The sequence below is a fragment of the Pan troglodytes genome, chromosome 4, assembly GCF_028858775.2.
Source record: "Pan troglodytes isolate AG18354 chromosome 4, NHGRI_mPanTro3-v2.0_pri, whole genome shotgun sequence".
Taxonomy (NCBI): Eukaryota; Metazoa; Chordata; class Mammalia; order Primates; family Hominidae; genus Pan; species Pan troglodytes.
Genome location: NC_072402.2, coordinates 122,431,345 through 122,456,806, shown reverse-complemented (window position 1 = coordinate 122,456,806; position 25,462 = coordinate 122,431,345). Strand labels below are relative to the sequence as shown.

Genomic DNA, 25,462 nt, shown 5'->3' with positions numbered 1-25,462 from the left:
TAGCCCAACTGATAATACATGCAAGGTGTCATCCCTTAAATGTAGGCCGTTTCTATGTGCAACACGAAGACATAGGTAATCTGGAGTCTTGGTACAAATGGGCTTTGTGTGTGGCATTTTCACAACCAATAATCAGGGTCAAAGCTATCTGTAGCAGTCCTAGCAGTTGTTACAATGGGCCAAATGAATGTACTGTTTAGTACATGCATAGCCTTTGGTTTCATTATGGCCAGACTTTTAAACTTTTTGTGATGAAGAACTCTTTTGCTGCTCTCCTGGGGATAGCGGTGCAAAGGGGATGCCATTGCACCACAAGATCTTGTAGTTGGCTGCGATTTACATTTCCTGTATTTAGAGAGGTGGTGACTGAGCCTTAATCAAACTCATTAGGGATCTTTACCAGTTTAACCACGGAAGAATTTGTGCATTGGAAAAACTCAAGTTATGTTGATGTTGGGCACATGCATTTATCTCCCCCCTTATATGAATTCTGCTAAACTTTGCAATAGAATGCTTAATTAGGAGTTGATGCTTAATACATGCTAACAATATCCAGTTTTTGTGTTTCGGTGTAGATTGTAAAGTTTATATATTTATATATTCAGCAAAGCTAATATATTTTAGTAGTGATTTAATTCATTATGGTTTATAAAGTTCTTTGAAAACAATTTTATTTCATCTCTTATACTTAAATTTTTAGTGTTTACTGGAGTTTCTCCTTTGGAAACTGTTATAATTTTTAAAGTGAGATTTCATTACATGTGAGAAGTAGCCTTAGTTTTGCAAAACATGTTTCATTCACGTCTGCTGAGGCTAACGGTTGTCCAATGATGAATTTAGAAGGAGAAGGACACTGAAGGCCTGCTTATGATTCAGGGAGCTAGCGCTCTCATGTTTAGCTTATTTGGCATGAAAAAACAAAATGCTCATTTCTATTCTACTTTATATTTTGGCACCATTAAAACACTCAAGCATATTATAATTGCAAATGGAATTTGGAATGGTGATATATTCTAGAAGTGATATAAGCAAATTGCATTAAAAGGAATTCACGGAATGCAGCACTACTGCAGTAAGCCTGTCTGTCTTTCAGGTTGACCCCCTGTTTACAGTGCCAGCGCCACCACCGCCGATTTCCAGCAGTCTCACGCCTCAGATTCTACCCTCCTACTTTTCCCCATCTTCATCCAATATTGCAGCACCGGTTGAACAGCTTTTGGTTCGGACTCGTTCTGTGGGTGTCAATACATGTGAAGTTGGAGTAGTGACAGAGCCAGAGTGTCTTGGGCCCTGTGAACCTGGGACCAGTGTGAATTTGGAAGGGATCGTGTGGCATGAAACGGAAGAAGGTAAATACAATTTATTTTTATATATTTCCCCATGCCCTCTTCCCCATGATGTATTTATGTCCACCTGTGAGGAGAATTTGTTTTGCAGTATTCAGAGAGGAATGGAAAGTGTTTTTTATTTCCGCTCTCTGGATTTGTGTTGGAAGTAAGAACCGTGTTTGTCTTCTTGTGCATGGCTGCTTTTAAATTGCAATGAGTCGGGTGTTTCTAAAAGTGATTCTCCTCTTTAAGTGCTAACGTGGAAGGACTGTGAGAAGCGGGTGAGGGTTTACTCTTCCCCTAAAAGGTATTGTGGAAATTAGGAAGGGAGATAGATCTCAAGTTTATTTCTTAGGGTGCCAACCAATGTGTCTGTCTTGACATGGTTGTTTTTGTGTTGTAGAGGCTTATATTTACTTTCTGAATTGAGCCAAGGTTCTTGCACATAGTGAGGATCATTGTCATGATGTGGCTGTGGCCAGCTGGCGCTCAGAAGTAATGAGGCCAGGGCCAAAGACTTAAGCCCTAGTAAGCCGGTCACTTCTCTTCTATGGCCAGAGACGTAAAACCTTTTCTGTTCCTTAACTCGGCAAGCCATTTGGCAAATGCCATCCATTAGCCACAAGAGAAACAAGGTTCAAAGGAAATGGATCAGGATTAATCTATCATTGCTACTGGAATATAAATCAGAGCATATGCCATGCTGATAGTGGATCCAAATCATGGTTGACCATGTCTCATAGCACATGACCACCAGGTATGAAGTGTTTCATATGGCCAGTGTCACTAACAAGCCAACCAATAATTGAAAACTAACTACCAAGAAGAACTGTAGTGCTCCATTGGGGAGTGAGTAGAGTAGAAGAGATAAGGAAGAAGCATGCTCCAGGGTGCTTCAGAGTGGACCAGGGAACAAAGAAAAATGAAGGGGTGGGGGAACTTTTTTTCTCTGTAAGTTAGATCAGTCAAAGATAAGGGAGATGACAGTTGTTGATATCATGGTCATTTGCCAGAGGAGTAAGGGCAGGATGAGGGTAACAAGAAGGGTCTGAGACTCACAATTATTCATCAGATTCCTCTGAATCAAGGGAGAAAAATTGAGGGCCGAAACTCAAAGGGAGAAGGTGAAATGTATTCAAAAGTGGCTGAGTGGATGGGGAATATTGAGGGTAATTGCTGGGCAAGAAGTAGTTGAGAAAAAATAGTTAAGGATAGTGACAAACTGGGAAATGAAAGAAGAAGATAAAAATAAATGAAAATCAGATGACAAGTGTTGAGTATAATTCTTAAAAGGTAGAAAACAGCTCAAGCTGTTTCAAGGTAGAAAACAAAGGCTGTTAGAGAACTCTGAATTCTACATATTACATTAAATATACTCTTGTACGATATGTTTCGTAATTAAATAAAAATATTTGTAGATAGCACTGGTAAGTATAAATAAAGACAATACACAAGAAAGAATCAGAGAAAAGGACCGAAAGTAGCTATGGTCAGCTTTTGTTTGCTCAGAGGGAAGTGATTAAAATTTACTTTTTTGGCTTTAGAAATTTTTGAGTTTTGGGTCTCTTCTTTCATTTTGTACTTTTAATTTGGGTTTTTCAGATATTCTGGGAAGCCATTTGAAACTATACTGTGGAACCACATTGGGAGGAACTGATGTAGGAGGAGCCAGAATTTGTCTCATCTTGCTTGTCTGTTCAGCCACCCTCCAGTACAAGGGGTCCCATGTGGGGAGCAAGCTTCTATCATGTTATTCTCTTGGGTTGTGCAGTTTGCCTTCCCTTAGATTTTCTCTAAAGGAAATGGTGGATAAGGCTTTCAGACTGACACTCGGTGTGAAAAGTATAAAAAAGTATTCAAGATCTTAATAAGGTCACAGTGAATTTGTTTAGGTGCACATTTTCAGGAACAGAAAAATATTTGGAAAGTGTAAGGGTAATTTCCCTAAACTTGAACATCAGATTTTTTTGTACTTGGATAATTTACTCATTAGCGTGAAATGCTGTCTTCCCATTTCTTAGCTATGACTTAGCACTCCCATCAGTTTATTGCTTGTCATGATTTTATTTATTCAAGTGCGGAGTAGGACTAAGTCCCTGCAGTGTGACCTCACTGGGTGGTAGATGTTGTAAAATTAGCCACAAACTTTCTGGAACAGCTGTAAAGCTTGGGTTATTTTTCACTTTGCTTAGAAGTCTGCTTAGTTTTGACTTTTAACCTTAGCCTCTTCTCAAAGATAAGATTATTTAGGAAAAAAATCTGGGTTTAAAAACTATAGCAGTACATAAGTTGGTGTGGAATTCTGGGCATATGCTTAAAGAGCTGTAAGATATTATTACTGTTGTTATTATTTGATAGTGATATACATAAAGCCTCACCAGTTCCACTCTGTCCTCTGAAAAACTGGTCTCCTGAGTCCAGCTGCTTTTATACGTGCTCTGTTCCATCCATTTCTGTGGATATCTTTGTACATTCGTACAGCGGACTGATAGCTTTAGAAGGTTTTCAGGCTGTTGGCAGCCCCCGCCTTCTCTTTACTGCCTCACATTTTCCAGGATTTGGAATGTGTGGATGTTTACTGTGGTGACAAGAAGGAGCTGGAGCTGTTAATAGAGTTATTCTTGCTGAATAAACTAAACTTCTGACCTCCAAAGAATTTAAGAACTCGTCTTAGTAAAGGCCTGGGTCATAAGATGTATGTTTAATGTGCAACCATTTGCAAGAGCGTTCCATTTGCATTTTTCTCACTATAGTGTGTTTAAAGCTCTTGTACCAATTTAAAAATTAAACCCACTTGACCATTAATTTTTTCCTTTTGGGAGAAACAAAGAGAGACACAGAACAAACACATGGGGAGCCAGTTATTTGGCAGAGCTGAAAGAGAGGGATTCCAGGAGAAGGGGAGGGGAGAGTAAGCTACAATAGTTTTGTAGTGTGAGGTTTCACTAACAAAGAGCTTCAAGTTGAGCATTTATAAAACTGTCAGGTGCCTTTGACTAATGTCCTGTAGATGGAGTTGAATAAAACCCCGTCCCTGGTATTTTCACTTGGAGAGTATTGTGTAACTGGTAGTGTTTTCCACAAACCTAATTTGTTACGTGCGTTCATATGTCTGTGAAGGTCATATATGTGTGTGTGTTTTAAGATCCTAGAATTTTAAGAGTTCATGTCTGCACTCTTTGGGGGGAATATTGAATATTACTGTGATTTATTTGGATGGTTGGGAATCGCAAGACTGGACTAGGAGGATCCCCATTCAATACTTAATCGTTTCTTGTGTTTGGAGTTTCTCATTAGAGGAGGATTCTTTTAGTCAGTCTTTCCCCTAGTGTTACTGCCAGTACATGAAGTACTGGTTGTCTAAGAACCAAGTTGTGCTCAGGAATAAAGTGTTACTAGTGAAGTTCCCTCTGGAAAAAATTAATGGGTTTCAGATCATGCCTAATAGGAGAGAAAAACTATTACTGCATTTGGATGTTTGGTAATTCTACTCTCATCTTTTTTCTTTAAGGTAAATGCATAGGACCAATGATGTATGGTACAAAATTACTCACAGATGTTGGAAAGAATTTCCTTAGCACTTATTCCTGCCATTTGGGACACACATGCCTCTGTATAGTCATTTGTTTGAAGCTCTTTAAAAAAAAATAACAAAACAAACCAGAAAAAACATGGTGTATATAGCAATATGTGTAAATACATATGTGCTGAACTTGGCTTTTTAGCCTTTATGAATGTGTTTCCTTTTGATTTTTATTGAATCATGTTTCTTGTTGGCTTTTTTTTTTTTTTTTTTGGCCTTACCTGAGAACATACTTGGTTTAGCTGCATCTGTCGCCGTTATTCCGACCGTTATTTACTACTGCTCTGCCACTCTATCATTCACAACGCTTTCACTTTCTTACTGGTTAAGTAAAGCCATGAAGAAAAGAAAGTGAGAGAAAGAAAAGTGGTACTTGCCAAAGACGATTCTCAGTGCTGTGCCTTTGAATCACCTTGGGAGCTTTTAAAACCCACTGATGCCCAGGCACCACCCCAGGCATTTGTTTAGTCTGAGTTGGCATTTTGGTCTGGTTTGGTATTGGTGTTTTGTCAAAGCTCCCTAGGTGATTCTAATGTGCAAACAAGGTTGAGAACCACTGTCTCATGGCAAAGAGTTGATGTCTTAGCCCTTTGCAAGTTCCTTGACCTTTTCTCTGTAAGGAAGACACATGTATTATTGCTTCACTTTCCCAGGTATAAAATGGACATAGGGACACCCGTCCTGCTTACCTCACAGAGCAGATAGTGTCTATCAAGATGCTATGGCAGGTGAGCAGCGTTGTTTAATCACTGTGCTGATGAGGAAGAGGGTCTGGCTTTGCTCCTCAACATGAATTCTCAGAGGATTTAAGAGGCTTAACAAACAACTGGTAGTACCACTCTTCCTAATTTATTGATATGGAAAGAGTGGACCCTACTGTTGATTTCTCAAGTGAGTCCAACGCAATACTTCTATTTCTGTGTGGCCTCTGCTGAATTAATTTTTAGATGACTCAGAACCCCATAGTATTAAGGAAAGTTGTTAATGTAGCAAATATAGAATGTGCTCAGAGAATCAAGAGTTTTTGGGGGGCAATGAAAATACAAAGGGCAACTTATGATAGTGACTATCATTTTAATGAGAAGACTCAGCACCTGGTGTGAGAGGATGAATGCTTGTTTGTATGAGGACCTTCTTCACCTGATGCATTTTTCAAGGAAGGAAACTGATTTTGGGAATCAATGTTTTCAGGGTAGTTAATTGGAGAAAGAAATGATTCTCTCTCTCTCTTTTTTTCCTTTTTTTTTTTTCTTGAGACGGAGTTTCGCTCTTGTTGCCCAGGCTGGAGTGCAGTGGCATGATCTTTGCCCACTGCAACCTCCACCTCCCTGGTTCAAGCAATTCTCCTGCCTCAGCCTCCTGAGTAGCTGGGATTACAGGCATGCGCCACCACACCTCGATAATTTTTGTATTTTTAGTAGAGACGGGGTTTCTCCATGTTGGTCAGGCTGGTCTCGAACTCCTGACCTCAGGTGATCCACCCGCCTTGGCCTCCCAAAGTGCTGGGATTACAGGCGTGAGCCACCCCGCCCGGCCGAAATGATTCTCTTTTAAATCACCAGAGATGTTCTAAAATTCTTCTGCTTCTCCTATATCTCCAAAGTCATAAAGATGATAGTATTTAAATGTGCAATGTAGGAGGAGGTTCAAGCTAATTCTTTTTTTTTTTTTTTTGAGACAGGGTCTCAGTTCATCGCTCAGGCTGGAGTGCGGTTGTTGTGATCATGGCTCACTATAGCCTTGATCTCCTGGGCTCAGGTGGTCCTCCCACCTCAGCCTCCCGAATAGCTGGGACCACAGGTGCATACCACCACACCTAGCTCATTTTTTTTTTGTATTTTTTGTAGACACGAGGTTTTGCCATGTTGCCCACGCTAGTCTCGAATCCCTGGGCTCAAGCAATCCACCTGCCTTGGCCTCCCAAAGTGCTGGGATTATAGTGAGGTATCTCACTCAGCCTCAAGCTAATTAATTAAAAGGCAAATGATCCTATGTAATGGAAAATGAATCTGTGGTATTGTTATTCTCATTCTGCAGTATTTACTTGCCAATCTTACTACTGAAAATAGAACTTTTCTTTTGAAATTCTGATTAATTTGAGGCGAGATTAAACATTAATCCAGGCTTACTTTGTATTTTCAGTAACAGCATGGAGTTGGTACAGTACTTTACAGAGTGAAATATTATTTATTGAGGTATATCATAGTGACTTTATCAATTCAACTTTGACTCTCAAGAGGAATAAGATGTCTGTATTTCGTTACCCCTATCCAAGTCAGTGGCGATTATAACAGTGCGGTAATGGGGAACTTGAGATGTCTAGTGGGCATGCTTCTTATGACTCCTGCGCTAAATGGAGATAAATCAGCCCCCAATATGTGAGTTGGGCAGGTGAGCATGGTTGTTTAATTACCATGCTAATGAGAAAAAGGGCCAAGTGGTGAGCCTCAACATGAACTCTACAGAAGTTCTGAGGGGCTGGAAGAACTACTAGTTAGTGCCACTCTGTATTGGCTGTGAACTTCTCCCTCGGCTTCCTGGGCCATCTTGCCGTGGAAGTTGTCAGTGAAAGTGTGGATGGTTCCCGTCATTCTGAGCAAACTGTCGCAAGGATAGAAAACCAAACACCGCATGTTCTCACTCATAGGTGGGAATTGAACAATGAGGACACTTGGACACAGGATGGGGAACATCACACACCCAGGCCTGCCATGGGGTGGGGGAGGGGGGATGGATAGCATTAGGAGATATACCTAATGTAAATGACGAGTTAATGAGTGCAGCACGCCAACATGGCACGTGTATACATATGTAACAAACTGGCAGGTTGTGCACATGTACCCTAGAACTTAAAATATAATAATAAAAAAAGAAGGTGTGGATGGTTCCTTGAGGTTCGTCACCATTGTCAACAGAGCAGCACAGGGTAGCAGTGCACTTCTGAAGTACACAAGTGCTACCCACTTTCACTTTCACATGGAAAAGGCAACCCAAATAGTGAATCAAATCTGTATATTTACTGGACCATATACCATCTTAGTTACCTCTATTCTGAGTACATTGATGAAAAAAAATTTTTTTAGTAAAAATAAAATTGAATTAAGGATACATAATAAACAACAAAACTCATCAGGGTATTTTCATTTTAAGATTAATGAGGGCGGGGCGCAGTGGCTCAAGCCTGTAATACCAGCAATTTGGGAGGCCGAGGCGGGCGGATCAGGAGGTCAGGAGATAGAGACCATCCTGGCTAACACGGTGAAACCTCATCTCTACTAAAAATAGAAAAAAAAAAAAAAATTAGCCGAGCGTGGTGGCGGGCGCCTGTAGTCCCAGCTACTCAGGAGGCTGAGGCAGGAGAATGGCGTGAACCCGGGAGGCGGAGCTTGCAGTGAGCTGAGATCGCGCCACTGCACTCTAGCCTGGGCAACACAGCGAGACTCTCTCTCTCAAAAAAAAAAAAAAAAAAAAAAAAAAAGATTAATGAAATCTTACCAGCTTCACAGAAAAATACAGAAGGTAAAAAAAAAAAAGGAAGACAGGTCTTCACATAGGTGTACAATAGACAGTCAACAAAGGCGTACTGAATGGAGAGAAAGGAAGGAATTGTCCAGGGTTTTGTGCCATTTTCCTGGATTTGCTTTACTCTTGGACCTACTTGTTTTAGGCTTTCCTGATGAGGGAATGCAGCCAAATTTGGATATGATGAGTGATTGTGTATTTTGTTGGAAAGCAACAACATAGACCGTCACTTTAACTCTTGTCAATGTGAAAAATAAGCTGCTGTTGAGTAGGATTCAGTTTAATGTTTTTAGATCAAATATTTGTTTTTTGGTGTCATTTGTGTATATATTTTCGTGGTGACATTAGGTGCTAAGTAATGAACCAATAGGTTTAAAATTCACTGTGTAAAGACATTGTTACCTCTTTTTTTGTGTGTTGGTTGATATTGTAGCCAGGTTTATTCTTATATGTGAATATATAATGGAAAACTTTAAAACTTTTTTTCTTAGGACTTAGTTATAGTAAAAGATGTAAGCGCTATCTTGTAATATTTGTGTGTATATGTGGTATTGTTCTGCTTTTTAATCTTCTTCCTGTAAAGAAGGAATTAGTAAGAAAATCTTGAGTGTCTTAATATTATAGTGACTGAGCTGAAGATGTATTTTCTAATTACAAAATGGAGATGGTCTCATTGGCTGCAAAGAATAGCTTGTAATCATAGGTAAGCATTTGATTAAAGTATTCCACTGACATTTTAAAAGTAAGTTCTCACAGCAGCTTTATTGAGATATAATTCACATAACTTAAAATCTACGCACTTAAGGTGTATAATTCAGTGTTTTTTCCTGTGTGTATTCAGAGGTGTACCACCATCACCGCAATTCATTTCAGAACATTTTTTATCACCCTAGAGGAAACCCTGTAACCCTCAACAGTCATGACCACTTACTCCAATCCCCCCATTTTGTTGACTTTTACATCATTGTCCTTGATTCTTTCTTGTTTTTATGTGTAAACATGTATGTTTTGTAGACAATAGAAGGGACTAGCTTGTTGAGTACTTACTTTGTGCCAGGCATTGTGCTAGGCATGCTTGTCAGGTCATGATTTCCTTTAATCCTCAGAAAAAAAGCCAAAATAAGCCCACTGTCGTTATCTATATTTTAATAAAGGAGATTTAGAAAGGGATTCATCTGTGCCAGGCAGCACACCTGGCAAGTGGGGAAGAGTCTGAATTTGAACACACTGTGGTTGGACTTTCAGAGCCCTTGCTCTTCATACAATTCCTGGGTGTTCTGGATTTCTGTCTACCCCTTCACAAAAGTTCCTGTCTGTTTTACAAAGTGCTCTTTGGAAAGGGAGTCAAATGTGATGTAATAACTGGAGTTTATTTTTAAACATGGAATGATAGGAATTTCTTTATAATTCTAGCATCTGATTTTGGCAGTAGTATTTGAATCAGCTTCAGCTGGGTTGATGTATACAAACCATCATTTTCAGCCCCACTATGCTGCGAGCTTCTTAAGTGCACAAATTCCATCTGTTTTGTTCACTGTTGGATCCCCAGCGCCTGGCACAGAGTCAGTGCGCCATACATATTTGTTGAATGTTGAATAAATTCGTGGAACAAAGTGATATGGTCTTGATACCTGTTTGAGTAGTGTAGCTTTCTAGTCAGGAATATGTTACTTTTAAATTAAGTTTGGTCTAGACAATTGAAAATAGAGAAATCTACTTTGTCACTGATTTTTAAAAATCCATTATAAAATCTCATTACATTTTATTATATTTCAGCTTCCAACCTTGTTATTGTAAGATTAATCTGCGCAAGGAAGGAGGAACAAAATATTTGACATACTTTTTCCCTCAAATCATTCATATCCTCAATACGGTTTTTATTTTTCAATTATAAAAGGAATACATGCCATTTTAGGAGATTTGGGAAGAAAAGTAAAAATGTAGATGGGAAAAACTCTATAATCTCACAATTTAGGTGACCACTTCATATGTTAGTTCATTTTCTTGATTTTTTTTTTTTTTATTCTTAACCATAGGTACCGTGTTGTACTGCAGATTTCTAGAACTTAGTTATCTTGAGCAACTAAAACTTTATACCTATTGAGCAGCAATTTCCCCTTTTTCCCACTGACAGTTGCTGGTAACCACCATTCCACTCTGCTTCTGCCTTGGCCAACTACTTTAGATACATCATATATGTGTAATAATTATGTGACTGGCTCATTTCACTTGATGTAATATCCTTAAGGCTCATGCATGGTGTCACATATGATAGGATGTCCTTTTGACATGCTGAATAATATTCCAGTGTGTGTATATTCCGCATTTTCTTTATTCACCCATTGATGGACACTTAGGTTGCTTTCATATGTTGTCTATTGTGAATAATGCTGTGATGAACATGGGAATACAGACATCTCTTCAAGATCCTGATTTCAGTTTTGATAAATAACCCAGAAGTGGAATTGTTATCTTTTGATGTTTTAAATAATGGCTATCCTAACAGGTATGAGATGGTGTCTCATGGTTTTGATTGCATTTCCTTTGTGGATAGTGATGCTGAGCACTGAGCATCTTCACACATACTTGTTGGCCATTTGTGTGTCTCCTCTGGAGAAAAGTCTATTCAAGGGTTCCCCCAGCCCTCACCTTTTTTTTTTGTTTTGTTTTTGTTTTTTAAATAAAAGAGACAGGGTCTTGCTATGTCACCCAGCCTGGAGTGTAGCCTCAAACTCCTGGGCTCAAGTGATCCTTCTGCCTCAGTCTCCCAGGTAGCTGGGATGGGCCCACAGATGTGTGCCACCATACCTGGCTGAGACGGGGGTCTCACTATGTTGTGCGGGTTGGTGTTGAACTCCTGGCCTCTAGTGATCCTACCATCTTGGCCTCTTGAGTTCCTGGGATTATAGCAAATAACAAATAACCCAATGAAAAATGGTGTAAAAAAATTGTGTAAAAAATTTTGCACACTTTTTCATTATTTGTGTGTGTGTGTGTGTGTGTGTGTGTGTGTGTGTGTGTGTTTCTGTTGCTTTGAAGGAGTCCCTGTTTTGGATATTAACCTTTTGTCAGAAACACAGTTTATAAATATTTTTCCATTCTTTTTCCTTTTACTCTGTTAATTGTTTCCTTTACTCTGTGGAATCTTTTTAGTTACATGTTACTTGTTAGTTACTTGGCGATTTTTGCTTTTGTTGCCTTTGTCTTAGTGTCTTTAGTTCAGATCATTCAGTGGATAAGGTTTTTTTTGTTTGTGTTTTTGTAGAGATGGGGTCTCACCATGTTGCCCAGGCTGGTCTTCAACTCCTGGGTTCAAGCGATCTTCCTGCCTTGGCCTCCCAAAGTGCTGGAATTACAGGCATGAACCACTGTGTCCGACCTGGATACACTTTTTTAAAAGGCTGTTTTGTAAGAGCAGTTTTAGGTTCACAGAAAAATTGAGAAGAAGGTACAAAAATTTCCCATATATCCCTTGCCCCTACACATGCATAGCCTCTCCATTATCAACATTCCCCACCAGAGTGGTACATGTGTTACAATTGATGAATCTAATTGACACACCATCACCCAAAGCTCCTAGTTTATATTAGGGTTTGCCCATGGTGTGATACAATCAGTGAGTTTAGATAAATGTATCATAAGCTGTATTCACTATGTAGTTTCATACAGAGTATTTGCACTGCCCTAAAAATCTTCTGTGCTCCACTTACTCATCTCTCCTTCCCCCATCCCCAGCAACTACTGATCTTTTTATTGTCTCCATTGTTTTGCTCTTTCTAAAGATGACATATTGTTGGAATCATACTGTCTGTAGCCTTTTTCAGATTGGCTTCTTTTACTTAGCAATATGCATTTAAGTTTCTTCCATGTCTTTTCGTGGCTCAATAACTCAATGCTTGTGAGTACTGAATATTATTTCATTGAGTCTGGATGTATCATGGTTTATTTGTCCATTCACTCCTGAAAGACATCTTGGTAACTTCCAAGGTTGGCAATTATTAATAAAGCTGCTGTAAACATCCATTTGTAGGTTTTTGTGTGGACATAAAGTTTTTAACTGCTTTGGGTAAATACCAGGGAGTGCAATTGCAGAATCATCTGGTAAGAGTATGTTTAGTTTTGTAAGAACCTGCCAGACTGTTTTTTTGGAAAAGTGGCAATACTGTTTGGCATTCCCACCAGAAATGAATGAGAGTTCATTTGGTGTTGTCAGTATTGTGGATTTTGACCTTTCTAATAGGTGTGTAGTGGTATCTCATTGTTTTAATGTGAACTTTCTTGACAGTTTATGATGTGGAGCCTCTTTGCTGGTACTTACCAGCCATCTGTATATCTTTTTTGATGAGCTGACTGTTAAGGTTTTTGGCCCATTTTTCTTACACAGTTGTTTTCTTATTATTGAATTTGAAAAGGTCTTTGAATATTTTGAAACTAGTTCTTCAGTTCTTTCTCTCTCTCTCTCTTTTTTTTTTTGAGGGATGGGTTCTTACTCGGGTCTTAAACTCTGTCACCTATGCTGGATTGCAGTGGTGTGATCATAGCACATTGCAGGCTTGAACTTTTTGACTGAAGCCATACTCCCTTCTCAGCCTCCTGAGTAGCTGGGACTACAGGTGGTGTGTACCACCACACCTGGCTAATTAAAAAAATTTTTATTTTAGAGACAGGGTCTTGCTCAGTTGCCCAAACTGGAGTGCAGTAGTACCATCATATCAAGCACATCACAAGCGTATCACTGTAACCTTGAACTCTTGGGCTCAAGTGATCCTCCCATCTTGGCCTCTCAAAGCACTGGATTATGGGCATGACCCAGTATGCCTGATCTTTAGCTTTTCTCATATACATCTTATACGTATTTCTTTTACATTTATACTAAGTATTTCACCTTTTTCATTGCTAATGTAAATATTATTGTGTTTTTAATTTCAAATTCTACTTATTATTGGTGTATAGGAAATTGATTGACTTTTGTTTATTAACCTTATATCCTGCATCCTTGCTATAATTTCTTAGTAGTTCTAGGTAGATACACTTTTAAATGTTGCCTTCTTTTAGTCTTAACATTAAAACACAAGCATTTCTGATGTTGTGAAAACACTTTCTAGGAAGCATTTTTTAAAATATCAAATATTCCATGGAATGGACACACCAAAGATTAATTTAATTTAAATTCCATTAACAATGGATATTTACATTGCTTTCAACTTCTTAGATAAATATAAATAGCATTACATAGTATATCTTTGTGTATGAAGTTTTTTTGTTTTGTTTTATGAATTTGGAATTTTTATGCTGGGATCAATTTTCAGGAAACTGAATTGCTGAGTTGAAGTATACAAACATTTCTAATGTAGTAGAAACACATATTGCCTAACTGCTTCCCCTAAGAGTTGTACCAGTTTATATTTCCTGGATGAGAGTGCCCATCTCAGTTATCCTTTCCAACTTTGGACTTGCTGACATTTTGATGACAAAGGGATGAAGTTGTAAGTCAAATGTATAGCTCTCAATGTTCATATCCAGGGTCCTACCCTAGGTAGAAAGAGAATGAGACTTTCTCCTTATAGTAAAAATCAAAATTGTTCAGCAGGAGGAAGCAAGAGTGCAAGTGATGCTCCCAAGAGACCACACGGCTGGGCTCTGCCTCAATGGAGGGCTTTGCTCTGGATGACAGAAAGGTTGGGATTTAACTTCTGCTTGTGTCTAGAATGACTCTTACAGCTCTTTTTCTCCCAAGTGGAGGAAGTTAAAAGATACTTTTAAATATGAAGAATTCAAACACTCAAGGGAGAAAATTAGTCTGTCAAACATCCATTCTGAACTGGAAGGAATCTGATTTACTTTTGTTGCTGTCTCTGCAAACATTTTTCTTTTGGATTCTGCTTTTTCAGAATAAAGAAGGATGAAGGACAGGATTTTCTAGAAAACATTTTGCGTCTCATGATTTGTTTATAATATATAATTTGTCACTTGATGCATGCAGTGTGCAGTTTTCCCTGGCATGCCCAAGTGCTGTCCTGCCCCCTGCTACTTTTATTTCCTCTTGTAGTCTCTTTTCCCTTGTCTTCTTCTGTATATAACTACAGCAGGAGGAAGAACCATCAAGGTAGTTTTTAAAAGTAGTATCTACGAAAGCATTCCTATATGCCCTTCTGGGGCCTTTCTGATCTCAAATAAGTTTGGCTGGTATTTTCCTGGCAAAAGAAAAATGAACTATAATATGACAGAAGTCATATCATGGATTTTCAAAAGCTGTCCTCAACAAAGAAAGTAAGGGGAATTCGGCTCGTGGGCACAATTGCAGGGTATCTAGCGAAGTCTGACATAACCTAGTCAGGAGACCTAAGAAGGTTAAAAAAGTGCTGTGAGGCAGGCAAGGTGCTTACTGCTCATTTGATAATTTCTTGGAATTGAATAGTAAATTGAGCATTTATTATATACATACACATTATACCCATAGATATTCATTCATAATTAAGTCTTCAGACTCAATATATATATTTGAGACTCTTTCACAGTATTTGAGTCCTTGGGTGTCAGAAATGTGGCTGTTTCCTTTATGTGACACAAGACACATTTGGTGTGTCTGAACAATTAAACACTTTTGCCTGGAGAACCTTCTGTTGCTCTGTCAACACCATCTAGTTAGCATTTTCTCATTTACGGAGATGAGTCCCATAATTAGGCCCATTATTCTTATGGAAAAACTGAGATACAGACCATCCAAAGAAAATGACTGTGGGAAGTATGTTCTTTCTGGATTTCTAGTTTTGTCTAATATTATTAGTCTTTCCTAGTTTTGAGTCTGTTTATGTGTGTATGAATATAACTAGCTATTTAAAAAATATGCTGTGAGGGAAATAAATAAACATTTGCTTGTCCGTTTGAGGTTTTGACTGAAATGTGGAAACTTAATTCGGCTTATTAAATGAAATGTTTTTAAAATTTGATATTCACCAAATATTTTTACAAAAACACCCCAAGTGTAGTTTCCAACTATATATTTCATAACAAGGAAAAAAAATTGCCCACCACTTCCTGTGCCTCAGAGAGTCAATGCCTTGTATTCTGCTGGCCCAGTGGGCAGTTTTGATCCTGCCAGCTCTTCGAGGACTTACTTGTACCTTTGCACAGTTTGTATATTGTCTTGTAGATGTCTTCCTCATATCCATGTTGACAGACAACTTTTGAAGTAACTCAAGTTGACAGAGCTGACTGAGAACATTTAATGTGTCTTATTTCACTTGAGCAGCAGCAGAGGCCAACTTGTTTAAAGAGAACCTGCAAAAGCTGCTTTCCACTGTTTTCCTCAGCTTCATGAGAAGACCTAGTCACTTTTCAGAATACAAAAAGCCAGCCAGTTCCAGACAGTGCACACAGTGCACATATAAAATTATTTATTGTCCAGACAAACATATGTGGGTGGGTACCAGAAACACAGAAGAACCACAACTGGGACTGGGGCATTGGCTTGGCTCCCTCTTGAAGCTGGCTGCAGTAAGCAAGTGTGTGAGAGTCACTTTCAGTTCAAAAAGTCTGAATACTCAAGGGCAGACACATTAGGAGGCCATAGACCAGGAACCAGGACAATCTTCATTGCAAAGCAGTAGCGCCATGTTGAACTTGTCTCTTCGTAGACTCCTGCCTGATAGGGTGACCGAAGGGCATTATCACATTCACAGGGACAGAGAATCTAATGGGATTAAGGAAATGAAGGGTCAGCTTTCAAAGAAGCAGAATAGAGTGAGCTACTTAAAATTATATTGGTTGCACATTAATCTTCCACGATTCAGAAGGAGAGCATTACCTTAAATTTCCCAGTTACTAGAGAATCCCTAAAGTATACACCATCTAGGAAATCTCCCTTTATATTTGGCATTTGAATTAAAAGTCTTCTTAAAATAAATATCATCAGCCATACCAGTCCTCCTTAGCTTGCAGTTTCTTGCAAGTAGCACATTTCCAAGTATGGAATTTCAACAAAGCACATCATATGTTGAGTGTGACTGTTAAGTATTTGAGGCTGTGATTTAGCATCATCATCTTTATTTTCTCACAGTGAGGAAAATGAAGTATGGGGGAATCTATGACTTGCATAGAAATCAAGGCAGAGTCCAAAGGAGAATTAACAGCACAGAGGTCTGTGGCTCTAGTGATGGCTTGGGAGGGATCTAGTTGTTCTAACCACATACACCCACCTCAAGGTTTCAGGATCAGGTGGGCTGGCCGCGTACTGAGTTCCTCCTCTGGAGAATCAGGCTGGCAGCTAAGTCAGATCCCCTGGGGTCTGTTGATAAGTTGCTGTTTTTTTTTTTTCCTCTAGATTTGACTCTACCCTGACTACGCCTGATCAGGAGAGTCAGGCTTTACACTACACTTTACCCAAGGGAGATGCAGATACTCTACCAGCGGGTATGCAACTATAACTTCATGCATTCCTTGGGGTAAATTGTTTGTGTATTTTGGAAAGTAAAAAGAATAGTCTGGTGTTTACAGAAGAATATTAGGGGATTGTCAGGGAGCTTAATTTTGTGTTGTTCTTTCGCTCTGTGAATTCTGGCACTACAACTTGCTATGGTTCAGTGTTTTATGTCATTCCCCCGTTTATTTCATTCCGATCATTAATGAAAAGCAACAAAAGTGTAGCAAGAGTGCCAGGCCAGTTGGTAGGCATAATAAGATTGATTAGAGCCCAAAATGAAAACATTAAACTCACTTGAAAGCAGCCAAAGCCTTAATTCTATTACATATGAACTTCTTTTTTGGATACATGAATAGTGAAAAGTATTTGGAGTTGATAGTATGTGACTTCAAAAGCATGTGAGAAGTTATTTGCCTTTATAATACCTCATGACAACTAAGCAAAAAGTGCATTTATATTTCATACAAAATACTGTGTTTATTAAGATCCTCTGAAAGGGCATGATTGTATAAATCAAGAAGCATCTGTAATATTTTGCTTAAAAATTCTTTATTCTTTGGCTGCAATAGTCTAGCATCTATCCACTTAGCAGATTTAAAAAATGTATTGTTGCAGAATCCTCAAGAGTTCTTGGTATTTCAGTTATGACTACTATTGGACAAACTGTTTTCGAGAAAAGACCTGTGGCTAAACCATGAGAAAAACCGAATTAAAACAAAATGGCGTGATTGCTGTAACTTTGAGGTTACTATAGTGTACTGGTTTTAAAAGAAGGGAAAAGGGAGACCAGTTAAAAGGAAAAGGAAAACTAAGTGGTGAGCTTCTGTTGGGAACTCTCACTTCCCACTACGCCCATTTGTTATAAAAATATATGTACATATGATGATCTAACGAAGTTCTTTCAGAGTATTCCTGTTGCGTCCTCTCCTTTTGGTGACATTATCCCCCATTCACTGTGAAAACTAATGCATTTTATATAACCTAAATATGATGTAGTTCAGAAATGCCTTAGGACTTATGGGTAAGATTGATAAGTTATAAGGGAAAAGAAGAACCCTGGAAGAAGGCACTGGATCAGGTGTCAAGAGAACAGGGCTGCAACCTCCCTTTTCGCACCCTCTGGCTGTGTTTTCTTGGCTCTGGCCTCACTTTCCTCATGTGTACAGTGAAGGGGTGGAGGTTGGAGTACATAATAATCTCTTGAAGATACCTGAAATTCAGGTAGCAAAGGAGTGTTAAGATATTAGAGTGTTCTTCATGGCAGAATCAGGTAGCAAAGGAGTGGTAAAGATCTTAAGGTGTTCTTCATGCCAGCATCATTTCAGACTTAAAGAATTCTAAACAAAATTATTAGCAAATAGTCAGCCCTGATGGCATTACCCATAGTGCGAAGTCCTGTTGAATGAGTAGCCATGACTTGAGTCTCCAAAAATAGATCTGTTTCTAGGACTCTATTTACTCACATCATTTATTAAACTAGTAGCACTTCTGCAGGTAAAGCGGGGTCTGATTTGAGTAGACTGACACTTCTTTTATGCTCTGATACACTCCAAAGAAGAATGAACCCATTAAAGACATTATCTGATAAGATTCCTAAGTGGTAGAGTCTTACCAGTTTCATTAGCAGGTTTTGGAACCCCTGGTCTAACGTGCCTGTACCAGATCCAGTGACTTCTAGTGCTACTTATATATACCTTGTATTAAGATTCCTTAGAATGCTCAAAAGACCACTGTGAAATACAGAATTTATTGGATGCACGAGAGTTAACACATAAATGTAGTTGAATTTTCTTTTTAACTTTTATTCAGGTTATATGTTTATATAGTTTAAAGAGCCACATAGCTCTACAAGGCCCATAACAAAGAACAGTAGTTTCATATTTCACCTTTCCCTTCACCCAATTTCTACTTTCCAGAAGCAACTCACTAAACTCTTTGAACTGGCATTTTCCTCTGTATTTTGAAAACACATGTTTATATGGATATTTCTTGATTTATTTTTCACTTTTAGGTATTTTATAGTAACTTTTTATTATGGAAGGTAATGATTTAGCTCCCTTACTCACCCTTTCCCCCAACACAAATATATTTTACCACCACCCATACTTCCAATATAATTATGAGTTATGAGCTCTTCATTGCTATGTAGCACATTATTCTAGATGATAGTACCTTAAAACAACAAACATATCCCACAGTTTCCGTGGGTCAGGAATCTGGGAGCAACTTAGCTGGTGCCTCTGGCTCAGGTTGTCTCAGAAGGTTTCAATCAGGCTGTAGGCAGGTGCTACTGTCAGCTGAAGACCCCATCCAGTGGAGATGAAGGAGCCACTTCTAAGCTTCCTTACATGGTTTTTGGCAGGCTTTAATTCCTCACGGGGCAATTGGACTTGCTATGCCATGTGGGCCTCTCCATAGGACTGCTCACAACATGGCAGCTTGCTTCCCAGCAAGATCAGAGAGAGAGGGGGAGAGAGAGAGAGAGAGAGACAGAGCACCCAAAATGGAATTCATAGTCTTGGAATAACTTAATGTTAGAAATGATAGCTCATTACTTCTGTTCGTTATAAGTAAGTTCAGCCCACACTCAGGGGAGGGCATCACACAAGAGTGTGAATGCCAAGAGGCAGTGGTCATTAGGGGCCATCGCAAGTAATTATGAGGCTGCCCACCACAAGTAATTATGGTTAGGTCAATATTCAGTATTTACATTATGACTACAGCACAGTCATGTTCTATGATTGCCTTTTCTAATCCAACTCTTTTCCACAAGTTAATAACTTATTTTTTTGTTTGCTTAGTGTTCTGTGCATCCACACTGATTCACCATCAACTGTCATGCCAGAATTATACATTGCTTCTGGGTGTATTGAAATACACCAAGTATAAGTTCTATATGTTTTATCTTTTGGGATAGTTTCTCCCAGAGTTTTCTGACCTTTTCCAATCTGGACTGATTGCTTAGGCGTTATTCATAGCTATAAAAATCTGAAATATCTCTTGTATACCATTCTGAAGATGCCATTGCCTCTTATGTTGGATACACTATTTCCTGACTCGTTTCTCTTGGTCCATCCCTTCATTTTCGTGGTGCACATTTTCCAATAGCTTCCTAAAAAAGGATTCATGGTAGGCCGGGCACAGTGGCTCACGCCTGTAATCCCAGCACTTTGGGAGGCCAAGGCGGAAGGATCACCTGAGGTCAGGAGTTTGAGACCAGGCTGGCCAACATGGCGAAACCCTGTCTCTACTAAAAGTAGAAAAATTAGCCAGGCGTGGTGGCAGGCGCTTGTAAGCCCAGCTACTGGGGAGGCTGAGGTAGGAGAATCGCTTGAACCTGGGAGGCGGAGGTTGCAGTGAGAGGAGATTGCACCATTGCACTCTAGCCTGGGAAACAAGAGCGAAACTCCGTCTCAAAAAAGAAAAGAAAAGAAAAGCATTCATGGGAAGTCAACATTTTGAAAGCTCAGATGCTTAAAAAATGTAACGCGTAAAAATGTCTTCTGTCTACCCTCATGCTTGATTGATAATGGGGTTACATGAAGAATTGGTTGAAAATCATTTTTCTTCAGACTTCTGAAGATTATGCTCCTTTGCTTTGAGCTCCCCAGTGTTGTCTCCGAGGAGTCCAATGTCCTTCCTGATTTCAGATCTTGTATTTGATACCTATTGCTCCACCCCAGAAACTTTCACCTTTTCTTTGTTTCCGGTATTCTGACATATGTCAATGCCATCCTTTAGCATGAGTCTTTTTTTAGAGTCAGGGACTTGTTCCTTCACCTAGGCTAGAGTGAGTAGCATGGTCCTAGTACACTATAGCCACAAATTCCCGGGCTCAAGGGGTCGTCCTGCCTCAGGCTTTCAAATAGGTGGGACTTACAGTCATGTGCCAACATGCTAGGCCAATTTTTTTTTTTTTTTCTATTTTTTGTAGAGATGGGATCTTCCTAGGAGTTTAAAGGTAGTCTTGAACTCCTGGCCTCAAGTGATGCTCCCAGCTCAGCCTCCGGAGTAGCTAGGATTCTTTTTTTCTTTTCTTTTCTTTTTTTTTCTTTTTTTTTTGAGATGGAGTCTCACTCTGTCACCCAGGCTGGAGTGCAGTGGCACAATCTCAGCTCACTGAAACCTTCGCTGCCTTAGTTCAAGTGATTCTCCTGCCTCAGCCTCTTGAGTAGCTGGGATTACAGGCTCCCACCATCACGCCCAGCTAACTTTTTTTTGTATTTTTAGTAGAGATGGGGTTTCACCATGTTGACCAGGCTGGTCTCAAACTCCTGACCTCAAGTGATGTGCCCGCCTTGGCCTCCCAAAGTGTTGGGATTACAGGCGTGAGCCACCGCACCTGGCCTGGGATTCTTTTTTTAATCTGTTGTTCTGAGCTTGGTCCTCTTGTTGAAAACTCAAGTCCTGCAGTTTTGGAAATTTTATAGATGTATTTCTTTAGAAAGGATTAATTTCCATTTCCATGCTCTCTCTTTCTGGAACTCGTTTTATGTAGAAGTTGAACCTCCTCTACCAATCTTCTTTTCTGATCTTTCTCCTTCTTTTTCAAAACTCTGGTTTATATGCGTTTTGTATTTTCTGTCGGGAGAGTTTTTCAAATTTATCTTTGCTTTTTCATTTCCCTCATGCAGTTTTTAATTTCTAAACGCTTTTTATTTTCTATTTTGGTTATTGGCATTGCTCTCTTAAAAAACCTTCTATTCTAGTTTCATGAATGAAGCATCTCCTCATTTCTCTGAAGATATTTAATTAGCTTTTCTAATTTCTTCTTTTTATTGTCAGCATTGCTTTTAATTCATCTAAGTTTCTTTTTTGTTTATGTGTGTGATTTGTCATGTGTATTTTTTGTTGGAGACTTTCCTCAAATGCCTATGACTGTTGGCTGTCTGCTTCTATGAGTGGTGCGCTGAGAAGCTAGTTTGAAATTCTACATGCTTCAGTAGAACTGGTTGATGGTATAGGCAGACCTGGATCAATTATTTCTGTAGAGTTGCAATTCCCACATTCCTTTTCTCTTGCTTTTATCAGTTTTTCCTGAAAAGGCTTCACTGATTAGCTGGCAGCCAACTTTCTTGGTGCCAATTTTGGAAAAAAAGAGAGTGAAGCATTCACTCTTCATTATATAAACTTTATAAACTATGACTTAAATCTTCCTTTTTTTTTTTTTTTAGTGGCCATAATATCCCCATTTTACAAATGAGAAAATTTTTAGAGCTTTACATTTCTTTGTTGTAATTTCTTCATAGCTGTTATTTATTCCATGAACTGAAATAGAGATAATTTCAGTCAATATGGAATGTGCCATCATAATTATCCTTCTACAGAGATCTAGTCATTTAATTTATCATTATTGTGGTTTGCATGGCCTATTTTTTTTTTTTCAAATGTGGCTTCAGCGATGCTTGGTTTTCAGAAGACTATAAGCTTGGGACTTAAAACAGCAGCATATGAATGGCCAGAGTTCCCCCAACCCAGCCCTACCTCCCTCCCTTATAGGTCCTTGCCAGATCATTATGTTGGGCTTGAGCTCTGTTTTTATCTTTACTTATCAACATGAGCTGTTCGCCAAGCTGGTTTTTCACAAATTGTTTCAATGTTGACCAGCCCTTTAATATCTGCACTTCTAAGAATCAAAGTGCTAGGAAAAGACAGATCTCATAAGCACTTTCCTTCTACAAGGGACAGATGCATGGAAGACACCTCCTTAAAACCAAGGTACACTGCTATGTTCTGTGGTAAAACCAAGCCACGGGGCAGGGTGTATTCCCCAGAGCTCCAAAGCACTCTGCTCTCTTAACCAAAGCACATTCAGTCACCTGTATTTTCAAGTTTTTCTTCTCAGCCTAGAAAGGTGCTTTTTCCTTTAGTCTACCTACTTCAGAATAATAAAAGGTACTTGCCTGCCTTCCTTGAGTGGAGACTGTAAAAGGAGATTTTAAATATCACATTGATATCTTACTCTGAAGTAGGGATTTTTCTCTCTCTTGTCCATGAATGTAGCCCCGGTGCCCAGCACATTGGCTGTTACCAATAAATATGTGTTGTCTGAAGGAAGGAAGGAAGGAAGGAAGGAGGGAGGGAGGGAGCGAGGGAGGGAAAGAAGGAAGGAAGAAAGGAAAGAAGGAAGGAGGGAGGGAGGGAAGGAAGGAAGGGAAGGAAGGAGAAGTCAAGTGAACTCATGACTTGACTTCAACCTGACTGAAAACAATCTTCCCACTTCTGTCCCCCCTCCCTCCCATGTTTCTCAAGTCCTACACAGGCACCCAGAGGGAGCTTGTTGCATGGAGTCCGTGCTGTTCTGCCAGTTGAGTAAATAGGTGACAGGCAGTAAACTGAAGGAAACGTTTTTATATCCTTAAAAGTGTTATCTTCGAGGAGCACAGTTTGTAATGCTGGAGTGAAAAGAAGCCTCCTTTCAGATGGCCGGCTTGATGCAGGCAAAGCTGCTAATTTGTTTTCAACTTCAAGGAGATTTAGAGCCTTGGCTTCCTCGGCAGTAGCTCACAGTGGAATTGTTTTCTTGCTCCTTCATGTAAGTCTGCTGCACAGCAATAAGAAAGGCCGGGGTGTTTACTGAACTGGCAGGACCAAATTCTTCTTTTTGCAGACAGACCTGGAGATTTGTTGCCCAGGACTTTTCTGACTTAATGGTGTACTCTTGGGAAAATACACCAATCTTTTCATATCTGAGGGCAACCACAGAACAGCCCACAGGAAGGAGCACTAGAGTCCAGTCACTTACCTGCTGGGAAAGGAAGAATCAGAGGGAAAGCTTTTGGCTCATGGGCCCTGGGCAGAGCTGTCATCGGCCCTGGCAGAAGTAGACAGCATACAAAGGAAACACACGTCAACTAACACGCACCCTCAGAAAATGCTAGCCAGACTCAAACCTTTGGCAAGTGACACCCCTGGCTTTGCCTGCCAGTCTAGATGTGAGCATGGGAACGGAATGGCAGCCCATTGTGGTGGGAATGGCAGTTCCAAGTTGTCCTTTTCTGGCCTCCGGTTAAGTCCCCCGTCTGTTTAGACTACATTTACAGGAACCTATCAGTGGCACTTAGAAGGGGAATGTAGAAAAAGAAACTCTGCCAGGTGGTTCTATTTGTGCATTCTTGGTCAGCCGTTTCATTATTATGTGGATTTCCATAGTTAATTAGATTAATTTTAGTCTATTACAATTTGCTGGGATTTTTGTCCCAAAGTGGAGGCCTTTGGGTACTGAGAGTTGAAGTTTTAAGATTTCTTGGTAATGCCTGGATCAACATTCTAGGAATTGCTTCATTGCCAGCTTTCCTTTTTTGGCAGTGGAAAAGGCATGAATAATGCCTTCTTTGAAGCTTTAAGGCACACAATAAGCTAAGAACTCTCTAATTGAACTTTACAAGCTGAAGGGGCTGACTTACGGGCAGCATTTGAACAAACTTCTAGTCACCATAATTTAGTAAGGGTTGGCTGCCAAAAGCCATGTAAGGCTTTATTTGATCCATTTATGAATTAAGAGCCTGCAGTAAATTAATTACCATATATTGGGGCTAATAAAATCTAGCAGGATGAGAACGCCTTTGGGTTCATCTGCAGAGAGGAATAAGGACTGAGAGCTGCTTCCTGGTGTCTGAGTGTTTCTGGCTCGGGGCCTTCTGCAGTGCTGGGCAAGGGTGGTGTTCGTGCTCCGTGTCCACCGAAGAGGCATTTGAGCTAGCTTTTGGCTCTGCAACTGCTGGAAGGCTTTGCTCTATTGATCATAATAAGCTGTTCTGTCTTATTAAAGTTGCATCATGGAGTCTGGTTTTTAGGAGCCCTATTGAGAATTAGTTGCAGAAGAAGCGATTTGCTTGTATTTTCCGACAGTTAACAGGCCAAGCAGATGGGAGAGCAGACCTGAAATAGTTGGGTTGGCTGCCTGCCACTGTTCTATGAATTTTGATTTGCACGGATATGTAATAGTTGTATTTTTCCCTTTTTTGGAAGTACTTGCCTGTGAGCCTTGGGAAAATTAATCCTTGGTTTCCTGTAAAGTATAGCCTTGTACGCGAATGTTGCTGCAGTGTTCCTTACAGACCCTGTGCTGTGTCCTATGTCAAACAGATCAGGACACCATAGACTGTGTGTTCAGTTGAAGAGGAGAAGAGGAGAGTTCTCGCTCCAGTTTCCCATGGCTCCTCAGGGAAAAACTGTTTTCATTCACAATTTACTTTGTGTTTTAAGATGTTTTCCCTTTCAAAGGGGGGGATTATTTTTCTTTTCCTTCAGGCTGTGTTCACCAAAATATTGAATAAATGCAAGAAAGGATGTTAAATTTAAGCTTAAGAAAAGGAATTTATAGACAAATGTGAAACAAGCATGAATGTATCTGGGTGAAGATCTGAGTTCTTCCTAAATCAGTTAAAATCTTGTCTTATTAAACATTAAATATATATGCAAAATAATATTTTAAAACATATGCATAAGATATAAAAAACAACATGAAAGCAAACGTATATTTCCTATCACTAGATTAAGTAATAGAAAATTTCACTTTCAGGACTTTTTTAACCCCTCAGTGATCCTTCCTTAACCCTATTGTGGTTGTTGCCCTCCCTACATAGCCGCTATCCTGAATTTTGT

General features: G+C 39.5%; 1 protein-coding gene across 9 annotated transcripts in view; it reads left to right on the top strand.

The window, feature by feature from the left end:
* ZNF608 (zinc finger protein 608) overlaps window positions 1-25,462 on the top strand; it is a 115,414-nt gene that overhangs the window by 46,714 nt on the left and 43,238 nt on the right. For all 9 annotated transcript variants that reach the window (XM_016953710.4, XM_016953711.4, XM_016953708.4 and 6 more), the window contains one exon: window positions 1,094-1,349. In XM_016953710.4, coding sequence (XP_016809199.1) covers window positions 1,094-1,349 — 256 coding nt within the window. The remainder of the gene's footprint in view (window positions 1-1,093; window positions 1,350-25,462) is intronic.